Below are 20,959 nucleotides of genomic sequence, written 5' to 3' on the forward strand. Positions count from 1 at the left end.
CGTCAGGCCTATGGGATAAGGCTCTTGAGTGAATTAGAGGATAAAAAAGCACGAGTGCAAATTCTCCTTCATCCCTTAGCATTAACAATTGTTGACCCCACTTTGCCCTGGAGCTGCTTCCAGTTGCCCTGAAGCCGCTTCCAGTTGCCCTGAAGCCGCTTCCAGTTGCCCTGAAGCCGCTTCCAGTTGCCCTGAAGCCGCTTCCAGTTGCCCTGAAGCCGCTTCCAGTTGCCCTGAAGCCGCTTCCAGTTGCCCTGAAGCCACCAACATAAAATAAAAACTTACAAGGGTCTATGTATATTTTTTCCCGCCACAAGATTCACATAACTTAAACCAAAGACTCACATTTTATTGGTATTTAGTTGTAAAAATTGTGTGTATAGGTAAAGGTTCTGTGAATTCTGTGTGAAAATATTTACAATAGCCCCCATAAAGGTTGGCAAATAATGCACAATACATACAATAAATATAAAACATTATTAGGTGTACCTGGATCTGTGGCAGAGATGATGGCTCCAAAAAAGAGACAGTCGGTATAGTAAAACTTGCCATCAAGCTGACCAACTAACTTCATTAATTTCACTACTCCATACATGACATTTCTGTAAGGAATAAGAGAAGAAACACAAACCACAAGGGGCCTCTTATTTTGCAACTGCAGAAGTAAACAAAAGGGAAATTATTACTTGAACTCTTGTTATAGATGTTCTCATTCCACGTTTGTCTTATGTAAGGAACACACAAACGCAGAATCCATCAGTCTGACAGAAATCATGGGTCTAACTAGAGCATAGCACAGCGTTTGACTGGCACAGAGACCTTGTGATGCAGATCTTAATTTGTCCTAAAGTCTAAAGGTTTTTACCTTAATGCATTCTCTGTATTCAGGTAAAAACCGCCTACAATGCCAGAGGGGACTACTTGAATAGGAGGAAAGCTACATTTCTGTGCAATATCACTGACAGAGTAGGTAGCTGTTCCTTCTTTTTAATTTGAAAAAAATAAATCTCTTTAATGTTACTTTCTGACCACCAATGTTGCAATTTTGAGTTTGTCCAGTACATAAATACACTTATGCTGTACAAACAGGATAAATGATAAAATGAGGTGAAATGTGGAGGAAAAAAAAGAAAGCAACAGGTAATTTTGACAAAATTCTGGGTCATGGGCCTTTAATAATATAGTCAAAATAATACGGTAACAAACAGGTTCAACAGCATTACCTCTCCCACAGTGGGAAGCCAGATCACAGATTGCTGATTGGGTCCTCAAAACCAAGACAGAGTCAAAGAACAGTTAGGAGATCAGTAGATCCCCTCAAAAAAAAGGTTTTAAAAGAGAACAGCGGTGTAAATAAAATGAACAGCTTTTTTGAGATCACAAATAGGTAATAAGGCCAATAGGCCAAGAATCCTCTATTCACATTAAAAAAGGTAAGATAACGTTAGCTCCTTAAAATCAGACCCAGGCCACACACATATTCATACAAAGCGCTTAACTACCATCTGTCTTAAATGAGCATATGAATGAGTCAATGAAATCCAGAGCCTTATATAACGGGTTCACCCACATTCAGCCAAAAAGGCGATGGCAGGGCTCTAGGGATGCACTGAAATTTCGGCCACTGAAACATATCGGCCGAAAATAGCCCTATCGGCATTCTGCCAAAAGGAAAAATTTAGCCAATATAGGGGACTGTGTGTACTGCAGATGTGAGGGGGAAAGGGAGGACAGGAGCAGTGTATACAGTGACTGGCTGTCACTATATGTCAGAGCCGGTTTTTAAATGTAATTACCGGCAGTTTTTTTCTTCACTATAGCTCAGAGAATCAGCTGTCACTTTCCCCAGAGCTAAAAGAAACAAAAAAGTTTCCTTCTAGTTTATTTCCCGAGTTAAAAGAAACATTTCCTTTTAGTTTCTTTCTGGAGATAAAAGAAACAAAAAGTTTCCTTTAGCTCTGGGGAAAGTGACAGCTAATTCTGTGAGCTATAGTGAAGGAAAAAAAAGGCGGCAATTGCATTTAAAAATCAGCACTGACATATAGTGACAGCCAGTGAGGGAGCCTCTCTGTATACACTACTACCTCACTGTATATACTGCTCCTCCCCACATCCTCCCCCCTACAAAGAGGACCTGTCACTCATATGCTATCACATAGGGGACTACTGGTCCCCTATGTGATAGCATTAAAGGCAGAAATTAAAAAAAAAAAAAAAAAAGTAAATAATTTATATATATATATATATATACACACACACACACACACATATATACACATACACACATTATATATATATATATATACACACATATACATACACACACATACATACATACATACATACACACATACATACACACACACACACATACACACACACACACACACATACAAATAGAAAAAAAATACAGAAAAAAAAATAGAGCCTCCCCACCCCCACATACGCAGACATTTCGGTTTCAGTTTGGTTTTTGGACACATGCATTCTGAATTTTCGTAATCGGTTTCGGCACCAGAATTTTCATTTTGGTGCATATATATACATACATACATACATACATACATATATATACACACACACATACATACACATATATATATATATATATATATATATATATATATATACACACACATATATACACATATATATACACACACACACACACACACATATATACACAGGATAATTTTTTTACAAGCAAGTTCACAGCTTTTCTCTGACATTTGCACAAAGTTTGAGGTAAAATATTAGTATTCCCACCACGATCCTTATGTTTGCTGCACTGCACCTTTATTGTTGGTGATATACCAGACAAGAGTATTGCATATTAACAGACACGGAGTTTCAGATTTGTACTTTCTACAACAGTGGAACTGATTGTGTGGTATAGCAGGCAGATCCTAGCTCCTAAAAATCTGTCTATGGAAGTTCCTGTAATGACTCAAGTATCTACAGGACAGATATATTTAGGAATCTCCAATGAAGTTAGCAGTTTTCCTTAAATTATACGGTCACCAGCCACTTTATTAGGTATACCTGTTCAATTGCTTGGTAACACAAATTGCTAATCAGCCAATCACATGGCAGCAACTCAATGCAATTAGCCATAAAGACGTGGTGAAGACGACTTGCTAAACTTCAAACCAAGCATCAGAATGGGGAAGAAAGGGGAAGTAAGTGACTTTGAACGTGGCATGGTTGTTGGTGCCAGAAGGACTGGTGTGAGTATTTTCAAAAACTGCTGATCTACTGGGATTTTAACATACAACCATCTCTAGGGTTTACAGAGAAGGGCCCAAAAAAGAGAAACTATTGAGTGAGCAGTTGTGTGGACGAAAATGGCTTATCGATGTCAGAGGAGAATGGGTAGACTGGTTGCTGCGACGTTCAGATGGTAGGGTCAGAATTTGGCGTAAACAACCTAATACAAGGCAGGATAGATCCATGCTTTCAACAGTTCAGGCTGGTGCTGGTTTAATGGTGTGGGGGATATTTTCTTAGCACTAGCAAGGTGTACATAATAAAGTGGCCGGTGAGTGTACAGGATTGTGTATTTGCTAATCAGATGAAAAAATACTATATACTAGAACAGGGCTTGAAAAAGCTGCTTGCCCAATGCAAGGAGAAATTCTTGTTTGGCGAGTGGCGAGCACAGATGATAGATGGAGCGGCTGCACCTGCGCTCCAAGCCTCATTGTGAAGCCGAGTTCCGGTTTCCAACTTCTGGTTTTTGGCTTCTTCAGCACCGCCATTACACCGGCAGTGCCGCTGTGGGGACAGGTGCAGGAGATGAGCACCTCCGCTGAGAGGAGACACCCTCTCCACCGCCGTGGGGGACTCGAGGAGAGGTCCACTCTCCCCCACGGCAGGGGACACGAGAAGAGGCCCGCTCTCCGCCTTGGGGGATCACTGTAGAGAAACCACTGCAAAACACATTGATTTTCTTTGTATAACTTTCTGCTAAAATACGACTGGACTTTAATAAATGAATAATAAAAATATAAAAGCATTATTAAAAAAATCAGTTTAAGGAAAAAAACTGCAATAATAACTGAAAATATGTGCTCACTAACAAAAATCATATTGTCATATTAAAAAGTCTCTTTAAAGATGCAGGAGATAAACAAAAAAATACAAAATGTTCATTACAGGTTTAAAGCTGTAAAACTTGATATTTTGATTGCACCCTATTGCTATTAAGCTATTGCTGTTATGTTTAAATTGACATAATAAAGCTATGTTATAATTACACTTTTTTATATTTTGGACTCTTTATTCTAAAGAAAAATGTAATTTCATAAGCTTTAAGGGGGCGTGGTTGGAGGCAGGGCTGGGGGAGGACCTGGGCAAGGTTGGGTGGGGCATCTGGTGGAGAGTAAGGTTTGTGCCTGTCTAGTAGGTCTAGACTCAAAATTTTAAGCCCTGTACTAGAATACTTGGGATTATTGCAGCCTCAAATAAGGTCTTCAATACAAAAAAATAGATGAAAAAAGGAGCTCTTTGTAACCAGGTATCATGTGATAGAAAATAAAATAGAATAAAAAAATTGTGCGTCTGATATTCTGTAACTGTTGCAAGAACTACCATTGAAGGAGGCAGCCACTCTAGTTCTTCTTTTACGGGCTTTTCTTGCCAAATTTTATTAAAAGAAAAAGTTCAGAAATCACTGAGCTTCCCCACACAGGTGTATTCAGCATTTGTCACCCATCCAAAAACAAAACACAAACATTCAGCCCTTCTGGCTTGCACTTGCAGAACTGCTGCTCTGGCCTTACCCTCCAGGCCCTTGTCGGTCTTCTACAGACTGCTCGCTCACCAACATTTCAACCATACACTTAGCAGCACCAGACCTCCTGGGCCAAACCTCCTTTCTGCCGGGGTGGAGCCCAGAACCATGGTCAGGTCACTACTAAAATCCCAACACACACCTGACCAATTAGTGTGCTGGCTGTTCACAAAACCTGGACTCAGGATTGGAGATTTAATACCAACTGGGTCACTTTGAAATCTCCATGCTCCAGGTCCCAGCATGGACTTTACCAAACACTGAGGAAAATGAAAAGCCAGTTTCCTCTCCATGACACAAGCTCCCTGGAGCCCCTCAACCCACCTGATTGAAAATCCTGGGTCATAACCTCTTTCTATACCCTGGCAGGGCAACACTTTGCCATACTGTTTAGATTATTAAATTCAAATACCTTAATGCTTCAGGAAAAAAACATTGTTTAGTAGATTTACTAAAACTGGAGCACTCAGAATCTGGTGCGACTGTGCATGGTAGATAATCAGCTTCTAACTTCAGCTTGTTCAATTAAGCTTTGCCAATAAAATCTGGAAACTGATTGTTCTGGGTAAAGTTCTTTTTTAAGCTTTGAAAATGAAACAGATAAGTGGATTAATTGCCATGCATGGATGCTCCAGATTCTGAATAATTGTGGCTACGCCAGTTTTGATGAGGCCCTTCCATTGTACTTTTTCTGAAAAAAAAAAGAAAAAGCTGAACTTTATAGGAATTAAGATTTTTACAGACACCACTGCTGGACCATCCCTACTCCCAAAACTTTATTCAGTAATTTTAAAGGCATTTCCAAGCTTATAAAAAGCTTACCATATTCTATCTATATATTTCTCTAGGATCAAAACCCTATATTTCCATTGCACATCCTGAAATGTTTCCTTTCCTGTAAGGGATCAGTGCCCAGATCTGCTGCTCACAAGACATGATACAGAACATAAGAGTTCTTGTCCTTCCCTCTATGTACCATAAGGAGAAACTAAAGCAAGCCATACAGGTTTAGTTTTCGCTCATTCAGCCAGCTGACTGAATAAGGGAAGTCAATGAATTCCCCCATCTACAATAAACCATGTAGATCGAGGACACCCTATCTGAATACCCAAACAGTGACTGCATCTGATTAAATGCAGCCACTGTTTGACCAAAAACTTGCCATCTGGCTTCTTTGTTTTTTTTTAAAGTGACTTTTGCCGAGCCAGGTGCTGCCAAAAGGGCAACCCACAACTTCAAATCATGTCTGATTTAGCAGAAATCTTCCACAGCGTCAGCCGCGCATGGCCAGCTTAACTATCCCTTCCAGTGTGAAGGATTCTGTCACTAGGAATAAAATGTACCAGAAAGGTATCGGTGTGGCATCATAACAACCAATTAAAATCAATCTTTACTCTCCCACTGTTGCTTTCAGTGTATACTTGAAGATGAATGGTTGCTAGGAAGCATCACAAGCATTTATTTCATCCCATTCCATGTTTCAGTCAAAGACAAGTGTCAAGTAATACACTGCAGCATAAGGTATAAGATGAACAGTACACAAGATCTCATTGTGAAAAGCACACAGTTCCTTTTTTGCATATTATTTATAGCTGCACTAATCTTTTGCAGGGTCAGAAAACTGGAAGATAAATATAGCGGTCTTGCTGCCAGCGCACAATCTGGATGAAGCACAGTATGCAGACACAAGCAGAGATATCATTTTCAAACATCCCTTCGCTGTATGACCGTAAATCATCCATATCGTCACACTTTTATGACTCACCCAATGATGAAGCATGAGACTGCAGTACCAAAGAAAGCATAGGCAAGAATGGATCCAATATTTCTGAAGAAGTGCCTCTGTAAAAAAGGGGAAAACAACATTTTTTTTCATTTCAGGTTTACGTCTAGGTAAAAAAAGCAGGTATAAGAGATCAACCAGCTATTCTGTGGGCTGAACATGTACAATCTATTCAGGTAAGCAACCCACTAATGAATTAGGAGCAAATGACATCGGTCAGACATGATTTTACTAGTTTATAAAGAAATAAAGGGCTCATTATATTCTAGGGCGCAAAGTGGTTGTTTATATAGTAGCTATACAGATGATACTCAAAATCAATTTATCTGTTAAAAAGTACAACTGGGAAAAAGACAAAATAAGTTAAAACACCAAAAACCTACATATTTATTGGTCATGACAGAATGAAAAAAAAATATCTAAAATCTAAATTCAGGGATAGCAATATGGTTTTAAATGCAGTAAACAGCAACACAGAAGCGGCTATTATAGCAGTACTTCATTGGTCACTGTGGGTTTAGCAGAATGATACCAGAACATGCTTTGTAGGTACTTTGATCCAAATATATGACAAGCAGCTTTGGAACAGGGTCTGTGTTTGGGGGACACAAGCTGCCTTTTACACAACTTTTAATAAATTCAATGTGGACTCAATGGAAAGCAAAGAGTGCCAGGTATCTCATTTTATTGTATTCACGGGACTGAGATTGAGCTCTGCAGTCACTTTTGCAGCAGTTGGTTTCTTATTCTTGGCCACAATCCTACGCAATGTCCTTTTGTCTCTTTCGATCAACTGTCCATGTCCACCATGCTTCTGCTCATCAGGCAAAGGTGTGTATATGCCGTCAAAACCTTTGATATTGTAACTTGCTACATGGCAAATAAATTGGAAACTTCAGTCACTGAGGCACCAGCTAAGCGGCATCAACAATTTGCCCTCTTTGAAGCTCAGTAAACTCTTACATGACTCTGTATTACTAGCAGCATATGCAGTGAATGACGAAAGTGAGACTTCCCACCTGTTAGCTAGGTGTCTCATCACACAGCAGAAGCAAAAGAATGTTACATCACTTTCAACTCGGAACATGTCACTTTCACACCTGCACATCATGTAGTGTTTCTATTTTTTTGTGTAACCCCTATAGTTGACCAAAATAGACTGTGCAGTTGAAGGGGATTTTTGAACAGAAACTAGTTTGTAATACCAGAAGCAGCAACTGCACAGGATAGCAGCAGAACAATTTCTCACACAATACAGAACCAAGACAACTCCATAATCTATAGAACACATACATTTCTTAAAGTTTCAGAACATTCTCAACTAAAGGCAGCACAGCCAACCAATACACAAGAAAAAGCAAACATAACATAATTTGAATAATACAAGCACTAGGTTACTACTAAGTGGAATAGTGACATCTAGCGGCCACATTGTCTGCAACTAGCCGTATATTCTACTCTGAGCATAGAAACAAAACAGGCTTATCGAATATCTGCAGCCAAGCCTAAAATAAAAGGGGCATAACTGCAAAAAATGTGCCCCAGTTAAAGAATTACTTTTATGGGCTACAAAACTTCACTTCAATGCAGATTCCTATTATGGGGATAAATCAGGGTTTTCACTTCCTTTTTGAGGAGTGAATTGTCACCTACACATCCCCATTTAGGTCTACAGCAGGCATCAAAAATGAGCAGTGCGGTCACCTCCCAAGGTAATCCCCCCAAAAAGTATCCCACATAGTGGCCTCCTTCTGATGGCCCCAGGCAACTTCCCGTTTGCGGTTACATAACCGGAATGAGCCAAAGAGCAGCCTAAATATCCTCTGCTAGGACACCTTTGACATAAACATGTGCAAATGTCAACGCCAAATCACATGTTTAGGCACAGGACAGACCTTGGGGTGGACAAAGTGCTTTTGCAGCTTAGCCTTTTAAAGTCTAGGGGCCCATTTTATTTCAACAAAGCTCCCTTTTAAAATTCTTAAAGCAAAAAAATAATACTAAAAAAGGATACCCTGGCACCAGGCTCTTCCTTTTGACATCACTAACGCATGCCACCTAACTTTCTGAGATATGGAGATAGTGATGTCAGAAAGAAGAGACTGGTGTGAGGATATCTTCTTTGGTATGGTTTTTCCATTTTTAGAATCTTAAACACGACGTTTGTTGAAATAAAATGCACCCTTAGATGTTTGAGGGCTAACGTGCACAGGCACTTTGTCCACCCCAAGCTCTGTTCTGTACATAAACATACTGATTTAGCCATGACATATGCACATGGTTAGAACAAAGTATGACACAACCCTACCTGGCCACCAGTTATGTAGATCATTTAGAAAAGCCTTTTTCAACCAGGGTGCCCAGGCAAGAGTGCCTTGAATGTAAAAAAATTGCTAAACACTTGATTTTGAATATATATATGCAACAAATCCTTAGTTCATCCTTCAAGTGCTTTCACCTCCTACTTTTCCCTTATATTGGATTTTAAAAATAACCAATGAAGTACACTATATTGCCAAAAGTATTGGGAAACCCTCCCAATCATTGGATTTAGGTTTTCCAATCACCTCCATGGCCACCGCTGTATAAAATCAAGCACCTAGGCATGCAGACATCTTCTACAAACATTTGTGAAAGAATGGGTCGCTCTCAAAAGCTCAGCGCTTTCAAGCATGGTACCGTGATAGGTTGCCACTTGTGCAGTAAGTCCATCCGTGAAATTTCCTTGCTACTAAATATTCCATTGTCAACTATTAGTGGCATTATAACAAAGTGGAAGCAACTGGGACAACAGCAACTCAGCCACGAAGTGGTAGGCCAAGTAAAATGACAGAGAAGGATCAGCGCACAGTGCGCAGAAGATGGCAACTGTCTGCAGGTATTAGCTAAAGACCTCTAAACTTCGTGTGGCTTTCAGATTAGCACAACAGTGCGTAGAGAGCCTCGTGGAATGGGTTTCCATGGCCGAGCAGCTGCATCACCAAGTGCAATGCAAAGCGACGGATGCAGTGGAGTAAAGCACTCCACCACTGGACTCTAGAGCAGTGGAGATGTGTTCTATAGAGTGACAAATCATGCTTCTCTGTCTGGCAATCCGATGGACATGTCTGGGTTTGGCGGTTGCCAGGATAATGGTACTTGCCTGACTGCATTGTGTCAAGTGTAAAGTTTGGTGGAGGAGGGATTACGGTGTGGGGTTGTTTTTCAGAGGTTGGGCTTAGCCCCTTAGTTCCAGTGAAGTGAACTCTTAAGGTGTCAGCATAGCAAGACATTTTGGACAATTTCATGCTCCCAACTTTGTGGGAACAGTTTGGGGATGGCCCCTTCCTGTTCCAACATGACTGCACACGAATGCACAACACACAGGCCATAAAGACATGGACGAGAGAGTTTGGGGTGGAGAAACTTGATTGGCATCTTCTCGTCTGACATCAGTGCCTGACCTCACAAATGCGTTGCTGGAAGAATGGTCAAACATTCCCAAAGACACTCCTAAACCTTGTGGACAGCCTTCCCAGAAGAGATGAAGCTGTTATAACTGCAAAGGGTGGACCAACTCAATATTGAACCCTATGGACCAAGACTGGGATGCCATTAAAGTTCATGTGCGTGTAAAGGCAGGCGTCCCAATACTTTTGGAAATATAGTGTTAGAGCTTGGATGAAAATTTTAGTGCAGTTCAATACTTTAATGGTTAAATCGTACACTTTCTTATAGAGATCTGTACATTAGACCAAAGAGAGGAAAAGAGGGCCAGTGGGTTTTTGTTCCAAAAGCGGGACCAACCATACTTTCAAATAAAAAAAAGTTGGGAGTTATGCTAACTGCACATGACTTCACTGACAGCACAGAAGCAACTAGTCTCGCATGTAGAGCATGAACCATTGACACACATTGCCACTGCACCCAAATCCCTGTCCATTCTCCTATGCTTAAAGTTTAAATTTGATATTTTCCTCCAGCATCTCTATGTGCTCCATTTGGGGTCTGCCTGTGTGCTGCCATATTTGTCTCTGTATAGATATGGCTGCATGTGTGTTGGTATAACCTAACCTCCACGTATTTCACACAGCTACCTGTGTGCTTACACAATTTGCCATGTATTATGACTGTTACGCCTGTACTTTCACATCTGTCAGTTTATTAAGTCGCCAGCAGCCTGTGTGCTGCCATATTTGTCTCTGTATAGATATGGCTGCATGTGTGTTGGTATAACCTAACCTCCACGTATTTCACACAGCTACCTGTGTGCTTACACAATTTGCCATGTATTATGACTGTTACGCCTGTACTTTCACATCTGTCAGTTTATTAAGTCGCCAACATCGCCACAATTGCCCATACTATGCATGCCATGTCACTGTTTTTACACCACTAGGGAACATAGAATCATCATCGATTACCCAGTAGGCTGATCGAAAAAAACCTGAACCATCTATGGTCAGCCTTACCAACTATAGAAACATTCCCTATGATTTTATCCTGGGTTATTTGTAATAATACTTGGTTAATGGTTTCAATTAACTATATATAAAAGCATACACAGGTAAGTTGGTGCTTTTAGCACACGTCCATTCTAAGATTATGTAATCATTGAGTTTATATTTAGTCAAGTTTCAGTTCTATAAACCTGAGTTTATACGTCACTGATGAAACCATGCAATTCTCACTTACTAAAAATAGTTCTGCATCAATTTCAAGAAAATGTATTTGAAACATTACAGTTAGAGGTTTTTGGTATTTTTTAAATACATTAAAGTCAAACTCCAACTCCGGTCTAATATTACACTTGTATGTTTGTAAGCATGTGCAATCACATAGAAAAGTTTATTGCTAGTTGCTATATCCTGTTGCAGGCAGCTCCAAAGGCCTGTATGCCAGTAGATATCTCATACAAAAACTTTAACCTAACCAGTAGTAAAAAAACAGAAGTGATCTATTATTGAAACAGCAAACAGATTCTAAGTTGCTGGTGCGGATATCCCTACTTTATTTTTTCAGATCTAGTACTGGTTAAAAGGCTGCCCATCCAAGAGATAGGCCAATGGTATACTACAAGGAGTGGTAGGGGGCAAGCAAAAGGAATAATCAAGAGAGCTGCTTGAATGATACTGACGCCTGACATCACTGAGCACTATATACTGTAGAGGGTCCAAACTGACAGGTACCTAGAGGAGCTTGAAATCTGGAATAGGAACCACTTTTACATTATCTCAGAGCTTGCATGTTCACTTAAAGTGATACTAAACCCAGGACCCTGCATTCATTCTATCTGGTCTCCCACACAACATGGAAGGGAAATTATTTTAGTAAATATAAACTGCTACATACGTTTTCTCATCAGCAGTTAGAGCTGTGACTTCTATCAGTGTCCAGCCCAGCACTAGCTAAAGCTTTTAGGAGGAGTTTTCTTTCTGCTCTAGGAGGATGCAAAACCCCTGACCTCTGTCTGACCAGTGCTGATTGGCCCTGTGCTGGTCACATGCACTCTCTCAAGAAGAAAAAAAAAAAAACACAAAACCTCTCTAGCAGTACACACCAAACTGAGCATGTGCAAATGCCTACGATTCAGCCTGTCTTATCAGGAGATAAGAGGTGGTTGCTTGGAAAAGGGGAGGAACAGAGAATAAAGGATCAAATGGCCTTTTTACACAATGCAGAGGATTAACTCCTTAGGGTCCACAATGAGTATAACAAACATTCTTTACTGCATATACAGGCTGTTGTGGGTTTAGTAACACTTTAAAGTGTCACTAAACCCACATCATAAAAACTATCAACAAATGCTGTATTACATTCTGTTCATACTCAGTCACTATGGGAATCATGTTCTGTATTCTGCAAAAATACCGCAGTGAGAATAAGCACTACATTTTACACACACACACACACACACACACACACACACACACACACACACACTGCCCCATCACCCAGCTAGTGCCAATAATACAGTGTCAGTATATAAAATTTTTCACTGACCACTGTATTACTGACATCAGATAATGTCAAGGTCTGTAAGATCCCCTCCCAGCCAGGGGAGCTCCTACAAACTTTAACAAGTGCTCAGCTGAAGTCACAAGACTGCTCTAACTGCTGATGAGTGGATATAAAAAGTCTACGCACCCCAGTTAAAATGTCATGTTTCTGTGATGTAAAAAAATTAGACAAAGATAAATCATTTAGGAACTTTTTCCACCTTTAATGTAACCTCTAAACTTTTCAACTCAGTTGAAGAACAAACTGATAACTACCAAGGACATGTTGCAGAACACATTTTGGCTTAAATTTATGACTAACTGAGTTTATTGGATATTTCTTGTAACCAAAAGTAGAAAAAAAACATTTTTCTTCAAAATTTTCTGTCTTTTTCCTTTCAAATCACAAAAAAAACCCCAGTGGTGATCAAACACCATCAAAGAAAGCTCAATTTGTATGAAAAAAAAAGGGACATAAAATTTTATTTGGGTACAGCGTTGTATGACTGCGCAATTACCAGTTGAAATAGAGCAGTGCCAAATAGTAAAAAATGACCTGTCAGGAAGTAAATCTTCCAGAGGTCAAAACTGTGGTAAACTGTGTGTTTTTAGTATCACCTAAATATTTCATATTTACAGTTGGCTCATCAGAAAAATCCCATTGTTTGCAGCATGCAAATGTGATACAGATCTTCTCCACTCACACAGCTGAATAAAGATGCCTGTAGACACAAGATAAAAAAAAAAAAAAAAAAAAAGCTACTAATCTTATGTCTATAGGAAACCCACAGACACAAACAGCCAATGCTGATCAGCAATGATAGCAGTTAAATAGGTTAGAAAACCTTATCAGAACACTTGGTTTCCCCCTGATAAGTCAGTGCTGAAGGTGTCTGCAACATGTATTCCAATCCTTGTTCCACAGGCCTAAAAACACATTTCCAAATTTAGGTTTAGAGGTGCACTGGCTACCACAGATCCCTGCAGAAGTTTGGGTTGTGTTTCCATGTCTGACCACATCCTATCTTCTATTGGAGCTGAAAACAGTGTGATCCTTCCTTGGTAATAGTGCATGCTTTCAGTTATCCAGGCACCACTATACTATTTGAAGAATTGCTAGTGATCTCACTGGCTGCCTAGAGAAATATCAGTATACACAAAGTATTTGTCTTAAAAACGCATTTTGTAATCTTTGTTCTGTTTATAAAAAAAAGAAAAAAAAAAAGGCTTTTTTATTTTTTTTGAGTCAACAAATCATGAACTGTCACAGCTTTTCAAAAAACATGAATAAAGCGGTGGGAGTTGATTTGTCTTACCTTTTTTAGGCTATATCCTGCATGAAAAATGATCGGAGGCAGTAAAATATTAAAAAAGACTTCAGGGTCGAAGGTCACCTGTAACAAACGATACAAGCTTTAGTGGGTGAAATCTTAAAACCTTTAACATATTTTTTAAATGTGTCTTTACATATATGACATACACATGACTTACGAAATATTTAACAAGCGTAGATTTTTTTCTTTTGGGCGATTATAAATAAGGGAACCATACAGTACACGTTATCCCTACTATTATTTCTCACACAATTTTCTTCATTTACATCAGTGTAAAAAAGCAGGTTGGCATTTAGAAAAAAAAATAAAAAATTCAGAGAAAGGATTTCCTTTCTAGTCCAGAGAGAATCTGAGGCTGTCTCAGACAGCCTCCTCACCTAGGATTTCTATGGTTCATAGAATATAATGAACTACAGATAACAGTATAATAACAAAATGGGTGCCTATTTAGTTGTTTTGTACCTGAGCAACCTTCCAGTTGTAATTGTTGAAGCAGTTATCATACTTTCATAGCAAATGACCAAGATATTGGTCATAGACCACCTAGTTCCTACTGGTCAACTGTCATGCCTCTTTTACAGCAGGAGAGTTTCTTGACTTTTGATTATACTTGTTACATTGGTTCCTTTTGTATTAAAAAAAAAACAAAAACACATTCTTGTAATGACCGTCTGACATCAGGCCAGAAACTCTTGCTTGCAACTTACAGGGCCATGGTGTCCGTTCTTCTGAACTTCAAATGTAGGAGCAAGGACAGACCAGGGGCGGACTGACCATTTGAAAACTCGGGCACTGCCCGAGGGCCCGGGGTCAGTAGGGGGCCCCATGAGATGTCCCTGGTACCTTTTTCATAGGCTTTTTTTTTTGAGTTTGAGCAAGGACACAGGGGCCCCATGATCCCCTATTGCCCAGGGGCCCCATGAGTTGTCAGTCCGCCCCTGGGACACTTGTGCAGACTGTGCAGTTGAACAAGGATCCTCTGATGTAAGCACAGAGCAAACCCCTTTTATAGTTTACTTTTTGCTATTGTAAATTGAGTATTCATTTAAAGTTTCCATTTGTAAAGAGGTAGTTAATCCAAAATTAAAAATGTTATATATTGCAGCTTACCAATCCCTAGATGTGGTGGCTGCATTAGTTTTTCTTTTTATAGGCTTTTTCTCCTCTTTTTACACTTGGTGCTCTTGCCACTAATACACCTCTTATATTGGAGTGCTTCCACTCATGATGAAGGAGCACAGGGGACACCTTTGGACAGCAGCAATGTAAGTTGAGGGTGTGGGGAGTGTTAAATTTACTAGCAGATTTAGATACACTAACCAACACTAACCAATTGAATCCAAACTCCAGCTCACACTTTGAATGCAATTACAGCAAATAGCTTGTTTCTTTTGGGATAAAGGTTTTACATGCATAAATAAAAGCTGATCATTGTAATAACCCTTGTCAGCGGTAAATGGTTTGTCTCATCCCTCTAACTGATGCATTTGCAGAAGAGCTTGATCGGTTGAAAAACAAGAGACTTACTGCATGGATAACCATGTGAAAATAAAGGAAAGAAAGGCTAAAAAAAAGAACAAATGCAGCCATCACATCCAAGAATTGGTAAGCTGCAAACAAATAAATGTCTGCTTTTGGGTTTAATACCGCTTTAAAAAGCAAAATAGCTGCCCAATATGACTTCATTAAAAGTACTAACCAATGTGATTCAGGGTACACAGGGTCTTCAGTGAAAATCTATTTCAGGTCACAGTACTGAAAGCCTTATGGGCAAAACAAGCAAATTCAGTGAAGGCCTTTGAGGCAATTCTATGAAGTGCAGTGAAGCCAGAGAATGCTACTGACAATAATAGATGAACTCAAAGTAGAAAATAACGGTCATATGCAATCTATTTGTCTCAATTTAGATGATAAATGCAATTAGTGTCATTCTAAGGCTAAAAGTACAAAGTCTGATATATCTCATTGCAAAATATAACCCCACTTTACGGTCAAGCAGTGTGGTTCTGCTTTTGATGGTTTTTATTCCTTGCGATTAAACAGCTTTTGTATATAACAGCATCTGTCTATACAAGCACATGTAACAATGTCTGTGATAAAAGCAACAGTCAAATTATACCTAATGTTATCAGAAAAATAAAACAGAATTTATATTATGGAATAAGCATATGTCCAGTTTTTCATTTTATCGTTCACGTCATTATATACATAAACAGAAATCAATCACAATATCCTAGGTTGTATTTAATACAACTGATTAGGATCATTTACCATAGGCACATGTAGTATCATGCTCCTCATAAAGCTATGCATCTTTAAAGCTGAAGTTGCCTTCCCAGGTTCCTCATTTCCCCTTCAAACATGCTAATGAAAATTTTAAAGAACACCTTTACATTTTAATTACATCTCTTCCTCCTAGATTGTAAGCTCTAACGAGCAGGGCCCTCTGTTTCCTCTTGTACCAAATTGTATTGTAACTGTAATGTCTACATTCATTTTGTAAAGTGCTGTGCAAACTGTTGGCGCCAAATAAATCCTGTATAATAATAATCTCTTATTTTAGACCTCCCGATGTCATCACTGGTTCTCTGTGCTTTTCTATGCTATGAAGACAGATAAAACCTGGTGGAAGTGGTTGGCAGGGTGGTGTACAAACCTTAAAAAAACAAAAACAAAAAACACATTACAGCACCCTGCCTCTTCTTAAGAAGAGTTCTGCAAATATCAAAATGCCTTAATGGGTAGATACAGTGGGGCAAAAAAGTATTTAGTCAGCCACCAATTGTGCAAGTTCTCCCACTTAAAAAGATGAGAGAGGCCTGTAATTGGCATCATAGGTAGACCTCAACTATGAGAGACAACATGAGAAAAAAAATCCAGACAATCACATTGGCTGATTTGGAAAGAATTTATTTGCAAATTATGGTGGAAAATAAGTATTTGGTCACCTACAAACAAGCAAGATTTCTGGCTTTAACAGACCTGTACCTTCTTCTTTTAGAGGCTCCTCTGTCCTGCACCGATTACCTGTATCAATGGCACCTGTTTGAACTTGTTATCAGTATAAAAGACACCTGTCCACAACCTCAAACAGTCACACTCCAAACTCCACTATGGTGAAGACCAAAGAGCTGTCGAAGGACACCAGAAACAAAATTGTAGACCTGCACCAGGCTGGGAAGACTGAATCTGCAATAGGCAAGCAGCTTGGTGTGAACAAATCAACTGTGGGAGCAATAATTAGAAAATGGAAGACATACAAGACCACTGATTAATCTCCCTCGATCTGGGGCTCCACGCAAGATCTCACCCCGTGGGGTCAAAATGATCACAAGAACGGTGAGCAAAAATCCCAGGACCACAAGGGGGACCTAGTGAATGACCTGCAGAGAGCTGGGACCAACGTAACAAAGGCTACCATCAGTAACACACTACGCCGCCAGGGACTCAGATTCTGCACTGCCAGACGTGTCCCCCTGCTTAAGCCACTACATGTCCGGGCCCGTCTGAAGTTTGCTAGAGAGCATTTGGATGATCCAGAAGAGGATTGGGAGAATGTCATATGGTCAGATGAAACCAAAATAGAATGGTTTGGTAGAAATACAACTCGTCGTGTTTGGAGGAGAGAGAAAGCTGAGTTGCATCCAAAGAACACCATACATACTGTGAAGCATGGGGGTGGCAATATCATGCTTTGGGGCTGTTTTTCCACAAAGGGACCAGGACGACTGATCCATGTACAGGCCAGAATGAATGGGGCCATGTATCGTGAGATTTTGAGTGCAAACCTCCTTCCATCAGCAAGGGCATTGAAGATGAAACGTGGCTGGGTCTTCCAACATGACAATGATCCCAAACATACCGCCCGAGCAACGAAGGAGTGGCTTTGTAAGAAGCATTTCAAGGTCCTGGAGTGGCCTAGCCAGTCTCCAGATCTCAACCCCATAGAAAACCTTTGGAGGGAGTTGAAAGTCCGTGTTGCCCAGCGACAGCCCCAAAACATCACTGCTCTAGAGGAGATCTGCATGGAGGAATGGGCCAACATACCAGCAACAGTGTGTGCCAACCTTGTGAAGACTTACAGGAAACGTTTGACCTCTGTCATTGCCAACAAAGTATTGAGATGAACTTTTGATATTGACCAACTACTTATTTACCACCATAATTTGCAAATAAATTCTTTCCAAATCAGCCAATGTGATTGTCTGGATTTTTTTTCTCATTTTGTCTCTCATAGTTGGGGTCTACCTATGATGCCAATTACAGGTCTCTCTCATCTTTTTAAGTGGGAGAACTTGCACAATTGGTGGCTGACTAAATACCTTTTTGCCCCACTGTATCAGCTTGGTGGAGAGGGTGTCTCTAAGCAGACATTTGCATGCACACCGCCTTACGTGACGCCCATATGTGATGCTGAGCATCGATGATTGAAAGACCTAAAATCCAATGAACAAAATAGACAGGCCAAGGACAGTAGAAATCAAAGGAACAAAGGATGCTGGCTGCCCTCTATCCATTAAAGAGAACCTCCTTCACCATCCCTACCTTGCTGTAGAAAAGACAAGAATTAGCCTAACTTGAACCAATGTAAGTATACATATTCAATACCTTGCAGATCTCTGTTGTAGGGAGTAGATATTGTAGAAGCCAGCACTAAATTTGTGTTGACAACTACAGATAAATTGCTTAGTAGCACTTGATAAAGAAAAACACTAGTTCTTGATGCAAACGCTAACCTCTTGTCCTTGTAGTCCTCTGGCTAAGTGTCTTCATGCATGTAATTTTATATACAGTATACGAGGTAGTATCAAAAAGTTGAGACTAGTTTTGTAACACGCCAACAGATGGCAGCACACACAGTCACAGGAAGCACTGACCTTCATAAGTCAATATGCCAAAAGAGTAGTGTATGCATTTTTTTTTTTTTTTGTAGTATGTATTCTTTAGGTAGGCATGGATTACTTACCTTTCTTAGCATGTCATTCTGTTCCACATTATGAATCTTCTCAGGAATAATTTCACCCTTCAAAGTGTATTCAAAGAATTTCCCACTGACGTTGACTAGTAGTGTGGTATAAGCCCTTTGTTCTTGAGAGCAGCTGATGGTTTTGTCATAGGTGCTGGTAGAAGGAGTGCCGTATCTTAGTATCACACCCACAATAAGTCCTAAAATTTAAAAAAAAAGTAATAATAGTTTTGGAATTTCAAAGACAGCATATATTTTCTATTTAAATATTTGAAGGGCCTGTGTCGGCAGGCATATGCAGTGTGATTAGACATTTGGTTGAAAGGCTTTTGGGACCATTCAGAATTTATTGACAGGTGCCATACACATTCTTCTGACCTGCATTTGATGTGATTCATGCTGTTTTGCATTCACATAGATCTGAATAGTGTGATATTCTGGGGAATTTAATTCAGTGGTAATGGCAAGAGTCCATGCTAGTCAGAACTGTGTTTTAGGGCTTGTCAGCCCATTTCTACTAAACAAAAATTAAAGTGATTGTAAAAGGTATTTTGTAATGTAAAAATGATAAACATGTCATACTTACCTGCTCTTTGCAATGATTTTTACAGAGCAGCCCCCATCTTCCGCTTCTGGGGTCCCCCGTGGCACTCCTAGCTCCTCTCCCTTTATGAGTGTCCCCATAGCAAGCCACTTCCCGATTGACCAATCCATGGACACACACAGCGCAGCTTGGCCCCACCCCCTCCCTCCTCACAGACTGACAGCAGCAGGCACCAATGGATTTTGCATCAATGTCCAGTGTGGAGGGAGAGAGAGGAGAGAGCCACTGCTCTCGGGCACAGCCCTGGATCAAGTTAAGTATAATGGGGGGGCGATGTTACAGCGAGTAAATCAATACCCAACATGTCACGCTTTAAAATTGTGCACGCTCGTGGAATGGCATAAAACGCGGTATATGCAGTACTTAAAAATCTCCATAGGTAATGCTTTAAAAATTTGTACAGGTTATCAGTGTAAAGTTACAGAGGAGGTCTAGTGTGAGAATTATTGCTCTTGCTCCGACGTTCGTGGCGATACCTAACATGTGCGGTTTCAACACCATTTACATATGTGGACATGGCCTACGTAGGAGTTCATCACTACGTGCGAGCATGGGGGGACGGGGGCACTTTAAACTTTTTTTTTTTTAATTTTATGTTTTTGTTTTTTGTTTTTTTTTTTGCACGGTTCCTTTTAAAAAAATTGTAATCACTTTTATTCTTATCACAAGAAATGCATGCATCCCTTGTGATAGAAATAATTAGTGACAGGTCCTCTTTATGGAGAGATCTGGGGTCAATAAGACCCCACATCTCTCCTCTGCAATGTAAAGCATTGGATCAAAAAAAGTATTGATCTAGTGCTTTAAAAATAAATAAATAATAAATGGCCAGAACTGGAAATGGCATCACTCCAGTTCTCCAAGGGCATGTGTGGCGGCCATCTTTCCTTCACTCATCTCTATGCACAGCACCAGGAATGATGGATTTTCAGGTAAGACTGAACTACCGAGCGGTGGGTGGGTGGGTGGCTTTGAGGGGCGGGGTTTTTTTTGACACCTATATAGGTGCTTGTTTTTCATTTCGGCTGACAGCCAAAAGGGGTGTTTTCAGCTAAAACGTTTGCGGCCACCGGAATTTCGATGCATCCCTACTAATCCTACAAGCTATACCCAGAGCTCTGCTGGCCACTGATAGAAGTCACAAGATTGCTCTAGCTGCTGATGAGAAAAGATATTTAGCAGTTTCTATTTACTAAAATAATTGTATTTTCATGTCGTGTGTACTGTGGGAGACCAGATATAGTGAATGCAGGGTCCTGGGTTTAGTAACACTTTACCTAAACATTCAAAATGGACTGCATAAATGTCCAATATCTATAACCACAAACATGTCTTTCTAGTTCAATAATTTTTGATTCGATTTGTAACGAGGTGAGCACCTATTCCACCCACACAGGGGCTCAGATATAAAGCTTTAGAAGGTAGCGATCATAATACGGTGGCAAAAGAACAAACAAAAATGAAATATATACAGGCAGCACAGTGGCTAAGTGACTAGCACT

At 40.0% G+C, this 20,959-nt stretch overlaps 1 protein-coding gene across 2 annotated transcripts in view; it reads right to left on the reverse strand.

The window, feature by feature from the left end:
- SLC9A7 (solute carrier family 9 member A7) overlaps positions 1–20,959 on the reverse strand; it is a 106,788-nt gene that overhangs the window by 46,455 nt on the left and 39,374 nt on the right. For both annotated transcript variants that reach the window (XM_089693514.1, XM_089693515.1), the window contains exons 2-5: positions 18,854–19,053; positions 13,870–13,947; positions 6,558–6,634; positions 490–602 (exon numbers count right to left, since the gene is read on the reverse strand). In XM_089693514.1, the coding sequence (XP_089549640.1) occupies positions 490–602; positions 6,558–6,634; positions 13,870–13,947; positions 18,854–19,053 (468 nt within the window). The remainder of the gene's footprint in view (positions 1–489; positions 603–6,557; positions 6,635–13,869; positions 13,948–18,853; positions 19,054–20,959) is intronic.

Source organism: Staurois parvus, unplaced genomic scaffold (assembly GCF_062004578.1).
Source record: "Staurois parvus isolate SC_StPar_1 unplaced genomic scaffold, SC_StPar_1.0 ptg000634l, whole genome shotgun sequence".
Taxonomy (NCBI): Eukaryota; Metazoa; Chordata; class Amphibia; order Anura; family Ranidae; genus Staurois; species Staurois parvus.